Source organism: Tripterygium wilfordii, chromosome 17, assembly GCF_013401445.1.
Source record: "Tripterygium wilfordii isolate XIE 37 chromosome 17, ASM1340144v1, whole genome shotgun sequence".
NCBI classification, from domain to species: Eukaryota; Viridiplantae; Streptophyta; class Magnoliopsida; order Celastrales; family Celastraceae; genus Tripterygium; species Tripterygium wilfordii.
In genome coordinates this window covers 10,788,239-10,809,640 of record NC_052248.1, presented here as the reverse complement: position 1 = coordinate 10,809,640, position 21,402 = coordinate 10,788,239, and the positions used below count along the sequence as shown (strand labels likewise).

At 37.3% G+C, this 21,402-nt stretch overlaps 2 protein-coding genes and 1 pseudogene across 3 annotated transcripts; all 3 read right to left on the bottom strand.

Moving 5' to 3' along the window:
* Positions 1 to 4,902: 4,902 nt before the first annotated feature.
* LOC119981906 lies at positions 4,903 to 7,045 on the bottom strand (annotated as a pseudogene).
* A 627-nt stretch (positions 7,046 to 7,672) lies between these two features.
* LOC119982873 lies at positions 7,673 to 9,381 on the bottom strand. 2 transcript variants are annotated; one of them, XM_038826462.1, is made up of 4 exons: positions 9,043 to 9,381; positions 8,316 to 8,750; positions 8,087 to 8,224; positions 7,673 to 7,998 (listed from the first exon to the last, which is right to left on the bottom strand). In XM_038826462.1, the coding sequence occupies exons 2-4, from the start codon at positions 8,709 to 8,711 to the stop codon at positions 7,933 to 7,935; spliced, it is 600 nt and encodes a 199-aa protein (XP_038682390.1). In that variant the 5' UTR covers positions 8,712 to 8,750; positions 9,043 to 9,381; the 3' UTR covers positions 7,673 to 7,932. The 2 variants fall into 2 exon arrangements, with proteins under 2 accessions (XP_038682390.1, XP_038682391.1); XM_038826463.1 differs by having other exon boundaries at positions 8,316 to 8,683.
* A 7,133-nt stretch (positions 9,382 to 16,514) lies between these two features.
* LOC119981793 (probable zinc metallopeptidase EGY3, chloroplastic) lies at positions 16,515 to 21,271 on the bottom strand. The gene is made up of 6 exons (XM_038824935.1): positions 20,491 to 21,271; positions 19,975 to 20,172; positions 19,433 to 19,657; positions 18,000 to 18,238; positions 17,598 to 17,752; positions 16,515 to 17,066 (listed from the first exon to the last, which is right to left on the bottom strand). Exons 1-6 carry the CDS (start codon positions 21,082 to 21,084, stop codon positions 16,711 to 16,713), a joined length of 1,767 nt encoding a protein of 588 aa, XP_038680863.1. The 5' UTR covers positions 21,085 to 21,271; the 3' UTR covers positions 16,515 to 16,710.
* Between the last annotated feature and the right edge of the window lie 131 nt (positions 21,272 to 21,402).

Here is a 21,402-nt window from a genome sequence, read left to right as displayed (position 1 = left end):
TAATAATTAGGGGTTAGTATCGCAAAAATCCCTCCACTTTACAAAACAATTTGATTGAGCTCTTCTATTATTTTTGGGTTATCCAAACCCCTCTACTATGAAGAATGAGACATGTTAGCCCTAATTTTTGCTGATGTGATGTGACAGTTAAGTATTGAGTTGTAATATTTGAAAGATGAGAACTATTTACACTCATCATTTAACTAAACACACATCATTCTAAATAACCCTCAATCAAAAACATAACCCTCAATAAAAAAAAAAACATAATATTTATGAGTACACCCCAGATTATGTTTTTTCTCAAAAAAATATAATTTGCATCCCATAATTTCAGCTATTGGATCTCATCAACGGTTGAGATTAGAGAAAATTAAAAAAACAAGAAAGTTAAAAAGATGATGTTGTTCATCTTCTTCACAGTAACCCTTGCCGGAAAAATTTGTGAACCATTGTTGTGTCCAATATCTTCATGGCTTCTCTTATTTGGAACTGGAACTGGAACATCACAAGAAGTAAAACTACGTTGGGTAATACCACTTTCAACCTGCACGAATACTAGGTGAAGCCCAAACTTCTTTACAATAAACCCGTTGCTTTCGTCCCTCCAAAGTGTTCATCAAAACGACCTACCAAAACCCACAGAATTCTCAAGAAGAAAGCGCTATGCCTGAGGATCTGTGATAAGTGTAAGAGCAAATTCTAATGGATTGTCGTCTCCGACGGAGGTGCAGTTGCTCGTCTCCTTCTACTGGTCCGCTGGATTCCGGTCATTGGAGAGTTTTAGGGTTTAGAAGAGGGCTTTGTGAACGTTTTGGGGAATTTGGGGCATAATGAGTAGGGTCAAGTAGGGGTGTCAATAGATAACAGTTTTTTTTTTTTTTTTTATGTTTGGGATAAGTATGAAAATGACCCATGTACTTTACTTTTTAGTTCAAAAAAGTCCCTGGATCAAAAAACTCCTCATACTTACAAGAATGATAAACGTTAATCCTTCTGTCAAGAATCAGTTAAAAAATGTTGATGTGGACTTTAATATCTTATGTGACTTTGATTTTTTTTTAAAAAAAAAATTATGTGTAAATGACACGTCACTTAAATCAAAATAGCTATTAAAATTAAAAGACCTTAAATTAAAAATCAAAAAAATCATTTCAAATTAAAAAACCCTAAATATTTTCTCTCACCCTCTCTCTCTTCTTCCTCCTCCAATCCTCCTCCCTCCATTCCCTGTGTCGCCCGCGAAATAAAACATCAACCTCAAATCTGCTACTAAATTTTACTTCACCAACACATTTTATACTTGATTCTTCCTTCCTCTTGTTTGAAGCTAATTCTAAACATCAACTTCAAATCCAAACCTCTAACCAATACCAAACAAAGATCATGAAATGCCAAGGTCTGTGAGGGAAGAGTGTAGAATCTCTTTCAAAATATTGCAGGCAGTAATTGAAGACCCCAAAATCTTCTGGGAGTTTAGATTTGATTTTGGGGGTTTCAATTTGGTGGATTTTAAGAACCATTTGATTTTGGGATTTTGATTTTATTTTGGGGGTTCAATTTGTGATGGTTTGGATAGAGGACTCATTTATTACTGTCTCATGACCTCGCGTAGCTATGTCGATTTGGGTTTCGATCTCTATGTTAACGTCTCCAGCGAGTTGAATCCCAGTAAGCTCGTGGTTGAGGACCATATTAGAGTCGATGGTGAGGACCATATCAACGCCATCACCTAGATTCGCCATAACGAGATTTCAAATTGGATCTTAAACCATGGACGGAGATGGAGCTTTTAGCTAAAGAAGATGAAATCTTATTTTCAGATTTTTTAATTAGTAATTCTCTAATATCTTTCAAAATCATAAGCTAAAATGACATCTGTCATGATGTAATTTTATTTTAGCCACATGTCATCATTTGATAGGTTATGTCCACATGTACACTATGTCATAAATAAAAAAAAAAATTACACTTTAACTGCCAAATCAACAAATTTTAACGGATTCTTAACAGAAGGGATAACGTTTATCATTCTTGTAAGTACGAGGACTTTTCTGTTCCAAAACAAAGTTGAGGGGCTTTTTTGAATCAGAAGGCAAAATACAGGGGTCATTTTCATACTTATCCCTTGATGTTTAATGGGGTATACTTTTAATTAAGTGTGAGGTGCAATTAGCGCTAATTTATTTGAATAATTTGTTATTTGCTGACTCGACAACCATGTATCTATGTCGCACCAGCAGTCTGTTGCAAGATCAGATATCCAAGCCTAGAAGAAAAAGTAATTTCATTTACACTGCCAGTCATAGTTTGCTCACTTTCTCATAATAATAAAGAAAACACTTTTAGGGCTTGCAACAACACGTCAAGATTTCATCCAGAACCAGTTTAAAACTGTAGAACGAGTAACTGGCTAATTGCCCCTATTCGAGTAAATTAAAAGAAGCAATTTTCTTGCCATTCTAATAAATGCTATGTTGTCTTGCTAGAATGGCCAGAAAGGAGATCAGTAAATTAAGAGTGTGTTTGGATTGAGGGATTTGGGGGGAAGGGAAGAGAAGGGAGGGGAGGGGGAGAGAAGGGAAGGGAGGGGAAGGGAGATTATTTTTCCCTCTCCCATGTTTGGATAGATAAAAAAAAGAAGGAAGGAAAATTTGTTTAATTTACTAATTTATCCTTATTTTTATGTTAAAATATTATGTACAAGGGTAAAATAGATATTTAACTTACAAATGACTTAATTAGTAATCCCTTCCCTCCAAATGACTCCATTTTGGAGAGAAAGAATTTTAACAAAAATTTAATGAAATCTTCCTTCCAAATCCCCTCAAATCCCTCCCCTTAATTTTTAATAAACTATCCAAACAAGGGAATTGGAAGGAAACTCTATTTCCCTTCTTTTCCCTTCCCTCCAAATCCCTCAATCCAAACACACTCTAAAAGATGATTAAAATAAGTTCATCATAGAATGGGGAGGAAAAAGGGGAGTTACGGTGCAGAACTGAACTAGAAAATGGAGCAATATCCCAGCATTTGAGTATCAGCATCAACCATATACACAAACAGCAAAAACCAGCTCCTGTGTGTGCTTTTCAAATGCAACCAAGTGGCTAATATTGAAAAGGAGCGGCCAAAGACGATGCAGTGCAAAATGAACACATCATAAATAGGGTTGTGGGATAATTGTGGAGGAAAGTAACAATTTGCAGACAATTCCCTCCCTTAGCTGTATAAAGTTATAAACAGTTCATGAGATCAAGGATTCAATATCACAAATTCAAGTTTGCAACTTGTTAAGTCGGCTTTCAAATGAAACAAGCATCCAGTGGTAAATGCTGCTCACTATTATGAACGACCAATAGAACGAATTTCATTCAAAATAAAATTCAAATGGCAAGCAATTAAAACAAAAGTTCTGTATGTTCAAATTAAACCACGTACGTGTATGATCTAATCAAACCAGGAGAAACTACACAAGTAAAGGCACTCAGCTCCAACTCTTGTTCAAAAAGGTAATGAATGTTAGTAACAATGGAAACAACATAAGAAAAAGGGAAGGAAAGAGCTAGACTTCATTAAGCTTGTTTTATGGAGATCCAACAACACCACTTTATACATGGCATGAATATTATAACTTGCTCAAATGATCATAAGAGGGGAGCAGGGCGAGGGATCACATTTCATTGCAGGAGCAGATTGATTCATTGCAATTAAAAGATTCTAAAACACAAAACTTCGAAGTTCTAACAAGTTCATATTTTATGCAAGCAAATAAAATTACAATATTGCTAATAATGCATGGTTCCCACGGTAGTGAGTTTGTAATTGAGAGTTCTCAAACATTCTTCTATTTTCCTTTTTGAGCATTTCACCAACAAAGCCTCCTGGCAGCATACTTACTCCTTACAGAATGAGCTTGCGGAGAAAATCTCAGATTACGACAATCGCACATCAATTAAAATACTAAAAATAATATATCACAACTGTTACACAACATATAACAATTGCAAAATAAACACACCTTAATGTCTTGGGGGGGGAAAAACACATCTTCATGAATGTAGGACATCAAAATTTTCCAGTGTCTACTAGAAGCTACTAATCATGGCAGTCGTAGGTTTAATTACTAGTCCACCCGTCCGATAGTCGCTCATTCAAAGTGGTGAAATCTTCCAAACTTGAATTCTGCTCAAAGGTACCTCTAACAAGACTGAAATTTTCACAATTCTATTATTATCCTCAGGAAAAACATCAGTCCAAAACTGCATTACAAGGTACTCAAGGGAGGGAAGGAAGCTATACATTCCCTCATAATGCACAAAAAGGAAACCAAAAGTGGCTTCCTTTTGCTTGTCTCAGTTGACAACTTTAAAAAGAAAAAAGGATTGCGGGAGGTGGTAGAGCTGCGAGAATCCTTGGGTTAGAGATACAAGAATCCTTGGGTTCCTGCTGCAACCATAAGAGAGGGATTTTGAGCATGGAAAAGTTTAAGCAAAATCCAAGAAGAGAGAATAAGTGGAAGACTCGATAGCATCCATAAATAGTTGGCCTATTGGAAAGGAGCGTAATAGATGAGATTTAGAAAGGGAAGAGACCTCCATTGTTATCTCACAAAAAGCTGGCGAAACACTCTCAAGTTCTTGAAATAATGATGAGACTCTGTAAATTACTATTTGTAGGTCTCTGTTTGATTTCAGTTGCTGTGTTGTTGTCCTAAGTTATATAAAAGGTCGTACTTCATAAGTTCTATTATATTATCACAGAAACAAAAAAAATGCATCTGGATTTTAGTTTTCCACTGGAAAAAAAAGACAAAAGGAAAAGAAAAGAAAGGAAAAGAACCCTGCATTTACACCTCTTTCCCCTTCACAACCCAATAAACATCTAACTACACCTGCAAACTCTCATAAAAAGGATTTAATTGCTGCAGCAGTCTAAGTTAAAAGGAAGAATAAATTCGAACCTGCTGCTCAAAACCAGTAAAATAAAATTCTGTACAACAAGTATGCCACCAACAAGAGGAGCTGGAACTTACACAAACAACATAAGCATCATAACAACTATTTACAAACTATGTTTAGGGGGGAAGAAAGCAACTGTAGAGATCAAAATCCATACGGCCATACCTATTATATATATGCACACTATGTGGGAACCATTTCAAGATGCCTCCCAAATCGTCTGCCTTTAGCACTCAAAGCTAGTTAAAAGGACCACCACCCATATTACAATCTGGTAAGAAATTCCACCTTCCTTGGGTTCTTGAAAAGAGCCAACCCAGTCATCCCCCATCACAGGAGGAAAATTGAAATCCCCTACACTGGAGGAAAATTGAGATCCCTCAACTCTGGAGGAAAATTGACAAAAGGATCAGTGTGCCTCCAGATTATTCGGTGAATAATGGGTCTGTATAAAGGATGATCGAGGATATGTTTCTTCTTTTGCTGCTTCTTTCTATCCACCCAAGCGGAAGCAAACTTCTCTTTCCAGTCACACGGGCATATTGGCACCAATGTCTCCTTTCCAAACTCTTCCTCAAACTTTTGCTTCCATAAATCATTGTTTGAGGACAGATAATGCATCTCAGGGGAAACACAGCCCATTCTCACAGTATCAACTACAGAAAGGAGTTCCAAAATCCTGAGCTTCAGCTCTGCCGGTAGGCGCATCAAGCATGCTGGAAGAACCAAATCATTCTGATCACAGAGACATATCAACAATGGCAACGCAAGCCCGTCTTTCACAATCTTCCAAAAATCAAATACTTCTTTTTCAGGATATAGATCATTCATATCCTTATCCAGATGTGTATGGACCAAACTTAGAATCGGTGCAAATTTTTCTTCATTCAAACACACACGACACGACATTGATCCACTGCCTTTAGCCATAGACCCATAAACATTCATAAAATGTCCCATACTCTGGAACTTTAATACAACAAATTCAGGCATGCTGTTAGACTCGTTAGGTAAAAATTCAGGTAAAGTATACCAAAGGGACAAAGAGTAAGTATTAGAAAGCTGCCCTTCCGAAAAACGAAACCCATCAACTCGCATCCCAGACACTGGATCAAAGCCAACAAAACCAGCCTCCATGAAAACTGCATGTACCGCAACTACCAACAGTTTATGATGGCTACCATCATTTCCTAACTCCTCCCTCAACACCCTCCTCAAATAGTATGGTTCGGATAACCTCTTACCAGCATCAGATATTTCCTCCATTTTACTGATCTCTTGATTTTGGACAGTCACACCTTCAGAACTAACTGTTTTTTTCTCTGGCATAGTTTGACCTAAAGTGTTAAGATCATGCAAATTCTCAGATTCTATGGACATATGTACTTCAGAATGGACAGTATTGATAGCACCTTGTAGTACGAAGGAGCTGGAACTCGAAGCAACGCCTAAGGTTTGCGATGAGAAAGCGGTCGTATCGAGAATACATAAGGTCACCGGATGTGATACCAAGGGACTGTAGCGTGTCCTGAGGAGATGAAGGGAGAAGCTCGTCCTTCCTGTCGAGAGAAAGATGGAGTGTCGATGCCGCAGAAGAAGATACGGAGAGAAACCTTTTGTTTCAGATCCTGTAGGAACCCGAATTGGGGAATTCTACAATGGTTTAATTGGATTCAAAGAGATCGAATTCTTATAAGTTTCATGGTGACTGACAAACTCAGATTTCAAGAGTTCGTGTTGGAATCAGAAATGCTACTAGTCGCAGCAAAAGTCGTCCCAGCAATCCCAGTGCTGAGGTGGCTCATGATATGGATAAAATATGTGGGTCCCACTTTAACTTAACTTAACCTCATCTCTCAACCATGGTTTTGTTTTAACCTAGCCCCTTAACCAGATCAATTCTCAAACCAACGTGATCTGCCTCTGCCGATGCTGATATCGATGCCGATGACCCCCCTCAACTGGCTGCAATGGTTTTCATTCACAGATTAACCTAGCCCCTTCTCCTCTCCTCTCTCCCAACGTCGATAGCCACGATCTCCTCACCTCATCATATCTCTCAATCCATACGCCAATCTCCTCATCTCTCTCAAACTAGAATTTTCGCTCTACACAGAAGAATGAGCTCATGGAGTCTGATAGCAAGGGTGGCGCAAAATGAGCTCACGGAGTCTGATAGCAAGGGTGGCGCAGGCAATTATTTTGAGAAGATTACAAGTTCTGATTGTTCAACCAAAAACCAATAGAAATGCATACATGTCACTCAGAATATTGTGGTGTTGGTGCAAGCCAATAGAATAGAGGGTAAAATTACTTATTTTGTGTTGGTTCAACTAGTGCCATCTGAGTAGATGAAAGGTGTTGTATGTGAAGCAGGTTGTGCAATTGCAGGTTGGGCAGTATAGCAGGTTGTCTTCCTTTATGGAGAATGACAGTCAATGAGTATAATTTTTTTTGAATGAGCCAATTTGCCCCCTATGTTCTGTAGATTGTTCCTAATTGAAAAACAATACACTTAATGAGTATGATTTCTTTTGAATGAGCCAATTTGCTCCCTATGTTCTGTAGATTGTTCCTAATTGAAGAGCAATACACTTAATGAGTATGATTTCTTTTGAATGAGCTAATTTGCTCCGTTTGTTCTGTATATTGTCTTCCTTTATTTTGAGCTTAACCAATTCATTCCAACCATTCCAGAAAGACACATCATAAATAAACAAAATCTTTTCCAATTCATTCCAATCCTTCCTGGAATAGGCATTTGCTACACATCAACTTAGCAAGTCACTTTGCAAATTCAATCATATTCAATATAAACCCCCACTGAACTAAAAAAATACAACTCAAAAAAGCTACATGTCTTCATCAAGGTAGCTGATAAACAAGCTACTCAAAAAAGCTACATGTCTTCATCAAGGTAACTGATAAACAAGTTACTGCTCAAAAAATACAAAGGTAGTTGATAAACAAGCTACATATCTTCATCAATTCCATCCACAAGTGACTGATACCCTCCACTTCCTAAAGTTTCACCAACCTGAAAAATAAACAATCTGATATTAAGCAAAATAGCTCACATTCAAGATAATTCGTACCACTAAAATGAGCTTTTTAAGAAAATTTACCTCTGATGCATTTCTAAGTAAAGATAGAAAACCACCATCTCGTCCTTGATTAGAATAACCTACGTGACTCCCTTGTGTTCCCCTTACCTCTGTTAGAATGTCTGTTGTTTGTCTTTGTGAAGATTGAGTATTAACATCCTGTCAAAGAACATTCCCCACCAAATCAGATTGTTAAATAACACGCAATAAGAGATAATAATCTTAATTTAACAATTTCATAAGGGTATACCATCAAGTTGTTGACATCCTGATTTGCTATCCTTTTTCCTCTCCTTCTCATTATCGGTTTCTTCCTTGTACAAGGGGGACGTCCTTTTTCTCTTTTGATGATGGGATCATTGGTGAATGGTACATTTTTAGTTACAAAATGAGGAGATACTTGCAATGACATATTCCTGTTTGCTCCTTCAATCCAAGTCATGACATTTTTATCTTTATTCAATGATCTCCGCTTCACCGAAAAACCCTTTTGCTTCCCAAATTTTCTGTAAAAATTCAGCATCTCATCTATAGTGCTAAAGACCATGCCAATCTGCGGTTCTCGAACTAGTTCATCAAGTTGTGCCATTTTATCGTTTCTGCTTTCATCCCCACCTTCTGAACTTTCAACAAAATGATCACCCATGGAGCCAATTTCTCATTCAACAGTGACAAACATATGTACCTAAGCAGATGACAAATAATTTGATAGAAAACATTGACAAATAATTTGGCATCCACATATTCCAAAATCAAATAAATCATCTGCATTTGATCACTATAATAATGTGAGATTACTAAGCAAAGTTTTTTGTGAGGATATATTAGTGAAGACATTAGATTCCCCAACAAGAGCACTAGTTGCAACATCAGAAGCAATTCCAGCACTGTGAAATGCAGAAGTACAATAATATACCACGACATTTATATACAACATATTTCACACATATGTGCAGCACTTTTCAGTCAAGACTTACCTTGTATTAGGAAGGAGAAGTGCATCGAGTTGCAGCCTGTTGGGGGGTCGACGTCGGGGTTACGAGAGCGTGCCTGGGTCAAGAGCAAGCACCTTTTGTGTAGAATGAGACAGAGATAAGGGGGGTCGTTGGCGTCAATCAGGGTTGAGAGAGGCACGCTTGGTTTGAGAGAGATGAGGAGATTGGCGTCTGGATTGAGAGAGATGATGAGGTGAAGAGATCGTCGCTATCAACGTTGGGAGAGAGGAGAGGAGAAGGGGCTAGGTTAATCTGTGAATGAAAACCATTGCAGCCAGTTGAGGGGGTCATCGGCATCGACATCGGCAGAGGCAGATCGCGCTGGTTAAGGGGCTAGGTTAAAACAAAACCATGGTTGAGAGATGAGGTTAACTTAAGTTAAAATGAGACCCACATGTTTTATCCATGTCATGAGCCACCTCAGCACTGGGATTGTTGGGACGACTTTTGCTGGGACTAGTAGCATTTCTGTGTTGGAATTGTCTTTTCTTTGCGGACAATTCACCATTGGAAAATGACAAACATCCCAAATTTTTAATGGTCCAAAAAACTCAAATCTATGTGATTCCTAACGGCATTATCATGTCACATGACATGTCATTATCCAAGATGAAAAGTCTTTAAAATTTGAAATTTAAAAACCTCTCACAAATATCCATTTTCTTTCGTCTCACCCTCATAGTCACGTTCTCTCTCCTCTCTATTTTTTATCTTTTTCTCCTCCATTGTCGGAAACGAAGGTCCACCATCCGACAACCGATGAGGGCGGCCGACCTACCGATTTGAAGCGTAGGAGTACCATGACTCATCCCTAGTCGTCATTTGCTGCCAACAGCCACCTATTTTGCCAGAATCTTGCCTTAAAATAGTGGCCAATGAAACTTTTGGAGCCCGATCCGGCCATCATTTGCAACCCCTCCGCTAATCACCACCACCGTTGAACTTGTCTTGTCGAACTCTACATGTTTCAGCCCTTGGACGACTTGAATGGTCGAAGAAAAGTGAAACCCATTTGTGACCCGATTGTAACCAATTTTTGGAGCCATTGACCTGTATATTTTTTGTTTTGTCTTCATGTTATCAATGTAGAGTGGATTTTAGTTTAGAATTTATTAATTTTAATGTCATTCAGCTACTTTTAATCTCATATAGATTATTATTCCATTTTTTTATGATTATTCCACTATTTTTAATTATCAAGCAGATTGTTATTCCATTGTTTTTAATATCAAATAGATCATTATTCCATTGATTTTGATGTCATTACACTGATTTTGATCCTTGAATACAAACCTCATCTCAACAGCTATTGTATGCTCTTACCGTTTTGTTCTTTGTTCCATGATTTCTTAACTTGAGAATTGCTAATTCCATTGATTAAATCAATGGAACTTAGTTATTCCATTCATTAAATTAGTGGAACTTAGTTGTTTCATTGATTAAATCAGTAGAATTTAACTAATTCAATTGTTGGTATACTTTGTGAGGATATATTGTAATCCTTTACCTCTGAAGCTAATTTCTTCATCTAAGATTCCTCATCTTTTTAGGGCTTTTCAAATCTAATTTAGATTAGTGTTGGGCTTTTCAATTCTAGGTGCAGTTTGTGAGGCTCCTTACCTTTACACTTTGGTGGCTATTTGCTTGTAATTTTCTTTCTTTCATACTTAATAAAATTCAAATAGATCTATCAAAAAAATGTTTCACAACTTCGTAGTTTGTATATCAATTGAATTGTTGAAAATGCAATTATTTCAAAAGAATTTGAAAAAAGTTGGTTGTTGGCTTACTTGAATTGATGGAATAATCAAGGGCTAAACCGCATCAGGAATGCCAAAAGAGAACATCGTTGTAAGGCTTGGTGGCCACTTGTTGCACCGCGCGGGGTGAATGCTGGTATCATTGTGGGAAGACCTTTGGCATCCATTAGTGTAGGCCAAGAACATTTCACATTCTCTGGCATCTTGTAGACTGGAATACAGTCATTGAAACGGTTTAGTAGGCTCATTGCATCTCAACACATGCATTTGTTTGTGGTTCTCTTGCTCCCTACATGGTTGTTACTTCTTGGGGCGTGCAGCGTGTTCAATTTTTTTAATGTGGTGGAATAGGATGATAATGATATGATAAATCAAGGAAGCAAATCCATTGATAAAATCTATGGAATAGGCCAAATCCACTAATAAAATCAATGGAATAGCCCAAATCTACATATAAAAATTAGTGAAAGTTTCTTCAAGAGATATATTCTATCGATTTTTAACAATAGATTTAGTTGTTTCACTAGTTCAAAACAATTAATTTAGTTGTTCCACTGGTTCAAAACAATAAATTTAGTTGTTCCATTAATTGATAAAAATTAATGGAATATTCGAAATCCACTAATAAAATCAATGGAATAGTCCAAATCCACAAATAAAATCAATGGAATAGCTCAAATCCATTGATATATAGTTTTTGTTCAATAACTATATTTCTTACAATAAAATCATTGGGATGACATTCAAATTAGTGAAATGAGTAAATATATTAAATTATATCGATTGAATAACCATGTCTCAAAAAAAAGTAACTGAACAACATACAAAATCAATGGAATAACTATTACGGTCGTCCAATGGCTGAAACCTATAGAGCTCAACAAGACGAGTCCAACGGTGGTGGTGATTCGCCAAGAGGCGGCCTATGGTGGTCAGATCGAGCTTCAAAAGTTTCGTTTGGCCGCGACTTCAAACTCAGATTCTGGTGAAATAGACGGTTGTTGGCGACAAACAAAGGCTGAGGGTGAGTCATAATGCTCCGACGCTTCAGTTTGATGGGTCGGCGTCTCAGATCGGTGGCCGGACGGTAGACTTTGGGTTCAGGCAATGAGGGAGAAAAGAGAGAGAAAAAGAGAGAAAGAGAGAAGAAGAGAAAGAACGTGAGAGTGTATGGGAGATGTGTGAGAGTGTGGGTATTTGTTTGAAATTTTTAAAATTTTCTCTCATTAGCCTAGTCATCAGTCCAGTCACCATGCCACCTAGATTTGGACAATTTTGGGCTCCTATATTTTGAGCTACCTAGCATTGTTGTTCACCATTTCTCTTTTATGGAATCAATTGTTGGGATCTTTTTTAAAGACCAACCTTATTTACACCCTCATTTTACTAAGGACACCTCATTAATCTGTAAAAAACTTAATCTATCAATCCCACTTAACCCTACCATTCACCTCATTAATCTGTAAAAAAAACATAATCTATTAACCCCCACCTAACCCTACCATTCTACCCCAAATTCTTTCCCTCCTCCCCTTTCCCTTCTCGTCGACGAGAGTGAGTGTTCCTAATCTCCTTCTCCTTCTCTCCCTCCTTCTCTCATTCTCCTTCTTTCCTTACCTGACGGCGGCGGCAACGTTGATTCAGTGCCGACTTACTTGAAGGAAACCTTTATCACTTTATGAGGATCGAGTTTGATGGGCTTCGATTTACTTGCTGCACGGCCAGGTGAGACCTGCTTCCATTTTTTGATAAGTATGCGCACAAACAGACTCCACTGGAGGAACTTATTGATAAGTATGAATTAGCTCTACAAAAGAAGCACAAGTGAGAGACCTTTGTTGATATTGATTCAAGAAGCTACAGCCACACACGGAAAACTGGATGTCCGTTTGAGAGGGATTGATTGAGTGTTGTGTGTGAATGGAAGGAAAGCTTCTTTTGCCTACAAGATCTGTAAGAAAGGCTAGTGGTGGTGGAGCAAAGTGGCTGGGGTGTAGTTGAAAGAAAAACAAAAAAACACAAAATGGAGTGTATTCATAATTATTATGTTTTTCATTGGGGTTGGTTTAGAGTGGGGTGTTCATAGCAAATATTGAGGTGCAAATAAGGTTTATCTTTTCTAAATTGCATAAGTCATGAGCCTTTATATTACACAAATAGTAAGTTTAGTACGGTATGTTTGTTGTTAAAGAATGAGGTCAGGTTGGGCCCATACACATACTTGATGGACCTAGGCGTACACAAGAGAGGGGGTGAATTGTGTCCCCAAATTTCAAGTTAGGAATCCCCTTTAAAAATTCAATCAAATTAATGTCAATTTAACAAATAGCACACAATTTGCACTCTAATGATTATCCTAATCAAGATTCAATCCAATGCACAATGTGATGCAATATTGTGAATGATTGAATATCAAATAATCAAGAATTCCAAAAACCAGATTTTTTTTATTTTTAAACAACACCTTGCGCACAAATTTTGCAACACAGATTTCACTTATCAAACGATGTCGAAATGCAACGAAATTTTATGTGAAATATCACAACACCTTGATAAATACTATATCAAAAATTCAGATTAAAATTCAAAGTCTAGCTATGTGAACAATGTACGGACAGATTTGTGATCCAGAAAATTCTACAATCAAAACACTTAACCTAATGGTTTAGAGAAACCTTAACTACTGCAATTTACAACCTTAAACAAATTATCACCACACAAGGACAGAAAATCAGTTTTAATGTAAGGTCTTGCAATGACCAAAAATAGTTCAGAAAGCAATTAAACACTTAATCAATCAACAAGCAAGCAAGACAATCAAGAAAGTCGACACAACAATTTATAGTAGTTCGGAGATCCTTCTCCTACTTCTACTACCTAGGTTCACCAACCTAGGATTTTCCAACTTCCACTAAAAATGTGGCTTTCACAAGCTCACCACAAGAGCTTACACAAGGGCTTCAAGGTTACCCCCAACCTAGGAATTTCAAGCTAATTCCCAAACTTCCACACTAAGGTTTTAAGAAAACCCAAAAACTTTCACACGGAAAGGATAAGTGGTTAAGCTCTAGGTTCTCTTAAGAAAGTGTTTAGAATCACACAATAAGAGAACTCTTAAGGATTTTTCAACAATGAGTGTTCACTGGTAAGGATTTAGGTGAAAAATAGTGCTCTCAAACTTTTTCAGTAGATTTTCAAGTCAGAGGGCTTGAAGAATGAATGATCAAATCTATAGCTAAATTCAGCACATCATTTTGAGTAGAGGCTTGAAGATTTTATGATGATCACTCTCGATTAAAATGGATTTCACACCTTTTGATTGAAGAAAAAATTTCACCTTAATGATTGCTTCTACCAACCGGAGAAGAAAAGGAATCCCTTTTTGATGCACTTTTCTCTTACTAGCTCAGCCTTTGGATTAGTCTTAATCTTCAATCTCAGCCTTCAATTTCACATGCTAATATGAATCATTGAAACAAATATATCATAAAATTATGACCTTCCATAAGATAGCCGTTGGGAGCATGCTTAGACTTCAAAATGATTCTTCCATTCATGTGTTGTCACAAGCTCATCCTTTAGATCATAATCATTTCTTTAATCTGGACTCTCCAACTTAGCTTTAATCATAGACCGTAAGATGTAAAAACTTATCAAATCTGATCCTTCAAATATATAACCGTTTGTCTCGAAATAAGCTCCAAAATATCTCCTCTTCAAGGACTTTACTGATGGTGTTGGCACATTTATATAGATGGCATTGCTGTCAGCTCTATTTTAGTCAATGTCAATGTAGGTTATACCTTTACAGCTGATGTTGGCACAATTATAGAGATGGCGTTGATGACAGCTCTTTCTCCAAGAGATTTTAGCTCCATTCTCTTTGCATTTGAATTTAAGACAAATTTGAACTTCAACCAATATTGTAAATTCCAGGTCTGAAATCTTGCCTTTATAGCTGAATGTGCAGCTCCAGAATGTCCTAGGACCAAGTCCATTCTTGGGTAGCTGGATTACATTTCTCCTTAGAACCAAGTCCTGGACATGACTGAACTCCCAACTCATTGTACCTACTAAGAGTTTGGTGTATAGACACCTCATTTGGCTTGTAAGCTTGTAAAAGTTTCATGCCTTGCACTTAGGTAAATCAATAGAAATTGGATTCAATAAATTTTAATTTATGTATGATAAATCATAATAAGTACATTAGAATGTCCATGTCAAATTTCAAAGTAATATTCCTTCATATGATCATTCAATATAGAAGAGAAAGCTCAACTAGCACAGTTTCGGGTTTTTCACAGATACAGCAACTTCGAACATAAGATTGAAAAGTAAGGAGGTGAAATTTGATCATTTACTCTGCATAAGATGTGTTCATTTATGTATTAATTAAATCCTAGTTCAAGAAACACATTAATCAGAATTCATATGACTAAGTTATGGCATTTGGAAGTTAGCTTGCGCAGACTAACTTTTCAGCAGTTTTACATGCACAATACATATCAGGTTCCAAGTCACTCAAGTCACGTAAAATATGATGAATCATGATTATAACTGTATACTATGATGTTCAAATATGATTTCATGATTATCTTGATCAAATAGTATATTCTTAAAAATTAAGCATGATTATCAATACATATCAATTCACTTGCTTGACATATTTACAAATTCATTAAATAATCAAATAGCATGAGATGGTGAATCATCAAAATTATACATGTAGAACCTATGGTCCAACAATACTTAGCAGGTTCATACATTCCTTAATCAACTATACAAGCCTAAACATTATCCACACATGATTTGGTTGTAACTAACAAACCCAATAGACGACTATCTAGATAACTTGTTGTCTGATTGAGGAAGACATTGTTCTCCTTATCAATCGATTACAATTCCCCTATCTAAACAATGTGAAATATTCGTATCATTTGTGAGTCGTGGTGTAGATATGCTCGACAGACTCGATGTTGTCGGAGAATTTTTCTGAAAATTTTCCACAATTGTTTTATTATCAATTTCATCAAAAAAAATCATCAACCAAACTATCACTCAACCATTCTTCACTCATTCAATTGGAACCAACCAACCTTGGTTATCACCTTTGTTGTCCAATCTTTATCAGTGAAAAATCGTGATGAACAGGTTGACAAGAACCCATTTGCAAATATGCTCTACAAACTCGATCTTGATAATTAGGATAATAATCCAAAATTCGACTTAGTAGTTCTGAAAGAAGATTCTCCAAGTTGATTTTCTGGATCCGAAAACCCCCAGTAATCAAACATTTTGGTTACAGCTTTCATGAGCCATTTGCGAGATAAGAACAAATACAAATCATATCTTTGCCCCAACTGACAATTAAAGATAAGTCAAGTCAATTATGCATGACAAATATGACCAAAGAGACCATTTTGTCTGGGAAAAACACATAGACTACCAGAAAGGGATGTACACAACTTATCAATATAAGCCAGACTTTCCAGAGAAGATAATACACACTTGATTCCTCTGTAAACAACGGAGTGGAAGAATAGACATGCATTTACATGTATATAAAAGATATGCATAAAATAGAAAGATGCTAGTCTGAACTGATAGATTATATACCGTATCTCGACGCAGAATTGCGCTGTAAGATCACGGATGTAAGTACAAAAATAGGCAAAAGCTGAAAGTAAATGATGATTTCGACACGGTAATACCAAATGATTATATTAATAGATTACTGGGATATCACACACACACACACACACACACATATATATATCAGTAATCTGTTAAGATGAATCTTAGCGCTCCGTAGAACCCAGAAGGATAAGAAGGAAGAAAATACTAGCACTATTCACATATTCTTTTCCTTTTCTTCTTCTATTCAAAGTATTTACATATTCCCCCTGAAAAATGGGTCACTGAAGAAGGAACTGGAGAAAGTCCCTCCACCATTGGGGAAAAGAGTGAGGAAACAGATTATGCCTAAAACAATGCCCCAAGCAAACCTGTCATCTCCTAAATCAGTGATCTCATCTTTCGCTGGCAATTCTTCCCCACCTCGGAAGAAGGTTGCAAACAATCCCCATGCTAAACAAAGCACACTTCCACTCAGACCACCAATACCAAGTAAAAGTGAAGTAGCAAAGGATAGCAAAGTAGCAGTGCTTCTTCCAAACATAGCTTGCGCGATGCGCCCTCCCTCCAGTCTACCACAAGGCAACAAGTTCAAAGAAGTTACCACCATTCCTGCAGAAGCATGAAGTTGACAGGAATTGAGACTATTAAGCGCATCCATGAATAATAGGTTAGATACGAATTTCCATTTCACTACTGCATCCACTCGGAAGGAACCCATTCCGCCACATCTTCCACTAATTTTGAAATATGAAGTTTAATTAAATTAACGAAGACAATTGTAAGTGGTGTATAAGAGGACCACATTATTGAATACTTTTCAGCTTGGAAAATGTCTGAAAACAATGGTGTCAATTATCTAAACCAAAACTTATAGGCTCTACAGGGTATACGCTCTATGGGGTCATCATAAGAAAAATTCTGGATTCAAGGCTCTGACAACCTTCTAAAAGGTGGTTCCCAGCTTCCATCATTAATTCTACTTCAATCTCGTGACCAAAATCTGATAAAATAAGGGAAAGCACAATGCTGCTCTTAAATTATTGAAATTATGTATATCCTTATCAATAAGATTCCCAATTTCCTTGCATCAGATGAACGTTTGGGAAATAAAAATATGAAGGAAGAGTCCATGAAGCTTACCTAAAAGTCCAGCAAAAGCAAGAGGGTCAACAGGAACTCCCACACCCTCCACCGCATAAGGCAATACATTCCCAAGGTCATCTGTGTAAGGTCCAATGACAAATTGGATGAAAGAAAGCAATGGATTGCTATAGAAGAACTGTGGCCTTATGAACCTGCAGAGTGACAATGGAATGTGCTATTTTACTCAAATTAAATAAAAGGGGGGCTTTCGTCCTGTCCAGTATTTCAAATACATTAACACTAAAATGTATAATAGAGCTATCCAATGCTCTAATAAAAGGAAAAAAGAGTTGTAGATTGGTAACCACAACTACAGAACTACCTATATTATGTCAAATAAATCCTAACAGAAAGTAGAGCATAAACTGGATAGCATAAAATGAACTGTAGAATACTTACAATGCATTGTCGCCACCATTAAAGCTGCCATCAGCCACAAAAGCAGAAACTGCCAGCACTAGTGATGTGAGATAAGCACTAGCAGTTCGCGCGACTGGAATATCAAAAAGAGCCTTCTTATTAGGAAGCAAAGACTCGTAGTTATTCATCACACCCAAGCACCCTGTCCAGTTGGATGGCACAAGAAATGATGGGCTAAGCTTAACACCATAACCAGCTGCTGTTAACCGGGTGGCTATCTGGCAAATAGTAACAATGAGTCATTCATTATGTTGCAAAAGCATCATTCACAATATCTGTGAATACACTAACATGCATAAAGCCATAAACACATAAGAAAAGGAAGCATTTATAGAGGAGTTTTGCAGACTCTCCAAGATCATTTTCTAGACTTGCATTCAACTCTTACAACAGGCAAGCAAAATAATCCAAGCCAATTTATGTGATAATTATTCATGAACATTGACAAATCTTACAATTCAATCTGCCACATTTTGATATGGCTTAAGGTAATTCAAAGCACATAGTATTCCCTTTGTACCATGTGGAGGTTGTTTGATTTTCCACTTCTCCTCCACCTTTCCTCTCTCAGCATTCACGGGGCTGTAGAAACTTGTTTCACACTGTTTGAGTATTTTTATTATGCTTGTGATAAAACCCAGCATCTTTCCAAAAACAATTGGTTTTCAACAATTAAACTATTTCATTCTGAAGTACATCTGTCAGCATGCAATAAAAAGATGCAAAAAATGTCCTACATAGAATAATTGAAGCCTTGAAGGTGTGAAATTCAAAGTTCCAACCTTGATCCTGGTCCAGTTTTACATGCCAATCTAAAATTCGGTTTAAAAGGAAGTAAGATGTGAACATAACATTATGATGGATCAACATAAGGCATTCATTTTTATCGTCAATCAGCTTACAGAAGTTTCTATCTACAAGATAGCACCTTTTATCTCTGTTTTTATATTCTTTTGTTTTTTTTTCCTTTCATCATTTCCTGCAAGACTGCGAAATCCAAAATCATACTTCTGAAGTTCAGGAAGCAAAAGTGTGAGCATTTAATAGTAAACGAATTTTGTGCAAACAAAATTTTGTCTGGGTCCAACATGAAACTTACAAAAATGCGGCATAAACCCAGTGGTCGTAAGAGAATTGATTCTGCTAGACTGATTTATCTGATATCATGTTTTTTTAGGATGTGTGTCTGTGTGTAGAAGGCAGATAGATATAGAGATGAAACGCTTAAGACTGGGTTTGCATTTTCCAGAATCTATATGCAAGCACTGTCAAACACTCCAAACTGGCACAACCATCTTGCCTTAACTAGTAAGACAAAGCCAAACAACTCATTAAAGTCCCATGAATGATGAAGCCTTGCAGTAACATGTGACAAAACATAGAGTTCAATTAGCAAAAGGAGAACAACCTACCTCAGATACCCCCAAAATAGAGAGAAAGCCACCAAAAAGTGGAACAACATCAGCTATGTAGTCATCAAAAGTTGCTCCAGGTTTAAGGAAGAAACCACTCATCAGAGCTATTGTCCCAAAAGTTGTGACACATAAGACTACAGCACTAAAATATCCCCATGGAGTGCTCAGCTTAGTGAACTCAAACTGGAGATCCATCTCTGACTTTGGTTGCACTACACAAGCCTTCATCAGAAAAGTGGAAAAAAAGAGAGGACATTAGACACAGGCCATGGTTTGAAATGCAACAGAACGCAACAAATGATATGTTGGTTGCAATATCCAGGATGTAGCCCAGAATTTGTAATGGCATGGAATAAACCAGCAAGTTCTCTTCTATTTCACAGGTCAACCAAGAATTCATAAGGCATAATTCATTTAAATAGTACGGACTGAAGTTGTAATGCAGAATTGAAGATCAGTTGCATAAATATGTCAACAAGGCATACAATGAGGGCCAATCAGTCAGACAGAATAACTGAGATCAGCCCATATGTAAGTACCTGCTTTGTAATGTCATCATTCTTTTCTTCCATGAACCAAACAACCACCTCTCTCCCTGCAGCTTCAGATAGCTTTGCCTCTAGCTTAGGAATGACCTCTTCAATAGGTCTCCTCAAATTGCCAATGAAAATTCCACCATCACCAAACCTTCTAACATCAGTTGCAAAAAAGGTGTCAAACCCGAAACAGTTCTTCAGCTGCATTGTCCACATTAACCCAATAGAGATAACATTACATTAATGTTTTTTTCTTGATACAATAAAATGAATTCTAAGCGATGATTATGGTGACAATTAACTCATGACACCCAAGCTGAAATCTACTAGCTCAAACTATAAGAGCAAGGATTTTATACTTGGTTTCTTATAATTGGTTAGCGAATTGTTGTTTAAAGTTCAAATCACCTTCTAGTTGACACAATTTGGCAACCAAACGATTATAAACTTCAACTTGTTTCACATAAAAGATATAGGCCAAAAGAAAAAAGCAATAGTTGAAACCAATCAGTGATCCACCTTGTTAAGATCAAGAGCCTTGAAAGCCTCCTCAGCTTTCTCCAACCTCTCTTTTTCCCTGGTTAGACTATCACGTATTAATCTATTAAACAACCCAACAATTGGGTTATCGCTGCTGTCTCTGTCAAGCTCCCTCAGCTTCCTATCTGCCCTCTTCTTCTCAAGCTTAATTGCCGCCTCAATTGATGGATTGCCCATGAAGTTCTTGAACTCTTCGTCTGTCTTCCAGTCCATCTCTTGCTGTTTCTCTTTCTCCTCCAAGTCGCCTTCTTTGCCCACCTCAACTTCGGAATCATCCTTGGGCTTCTCAGTGACAGCTAACGGCGAAGATGAAGAGGTGGGTCCAGTTTCTTCCTCATCTTTAACAGAGGACTTGAGATGATCTCTTCTGTCGCCTTTGGTGTAGATTGAAATTGATAGGCGACTCGTTCGGCCAAATGTGTGTCCGCTTTGAACTTTGGATTCTCTTCCTCGTTCATTGTTTATGCAAAATCTGCGGGCTTTTATTGATCTGTGGGTGTTTCGGCCAAATGGGTTCTTGGTGTTCAGATTGAATGAAGGGCGTGTAATGGCGAAGAGGGGGGTTGATGCCATTAGAGAAGCAGTGAAACCGTGGAGAGTGAGAATAACAAGAATCCATCATGATGTGTGAATTTAGCAGAGAAAGTGCTTCGAATGGTGACACAGAACAGACCACTCTAGAAGTTTGCAGAAGTGCAATGGATTGAGAATGAGAGACTGACAGAGACGATGAGACCCACATTAACCGTATGAATCGAGACGACGACGTATTGTGAACCATTGCATTGCTTGTGCCACGTGTGATTTAGAAGTAGCGTTACTAGCCTATGCGTTTTGTATGCAGTTGACCCAGCTTTCATCTTTTTGACTCCCACGAACTGTTAAGTGTTA

Bases quoted from the DNA above. Each gene is read 5' to 3' on its own strand.
- LOC119982873 (XM_038826462.1), bottom strand. From the start codon at position 8,711: ATGGGTGATCATTTTGTTGAAAGTTCAGAAGGTGGGGATGAAAGCAGA. The intron at 8,225-8,315 runs GTATACCCTTAT...GTTCTTTGACAG, and splicing joins AGGATGTCAACAACTTGATG to GATGTTAATACTCAATCTTC. The intron at 7,999-8,086 runs GTAAATTTTCTT...TTTATTTTTCAG, and splicing joins TACTTAGAAATGCATCAGAG to GTTGGTGAAACTTTAGGAAG.
- LOC119981793 (XM_038824935.1), bottom strand. From the start codon at position 21,084: ATGGCATCAACCCCCCTCTTCGCCATTACACGCCCTTCATTCAATCTG. The intron at 19,658-19,974 runs GTACTTACATAT...TTTCTGATGAAG, and splicing joins ATGATGACATTACAAAGCAG to GCTTGTGTAGTGCAACCAAA. The intron at 18,239-19,432 runs GTAGGTTGTTCT...ACTATTTGCCAG, and splicing joins CTATTTTGGGGGTATCTGAG to ATAGCCACCCGGTTAACAGC.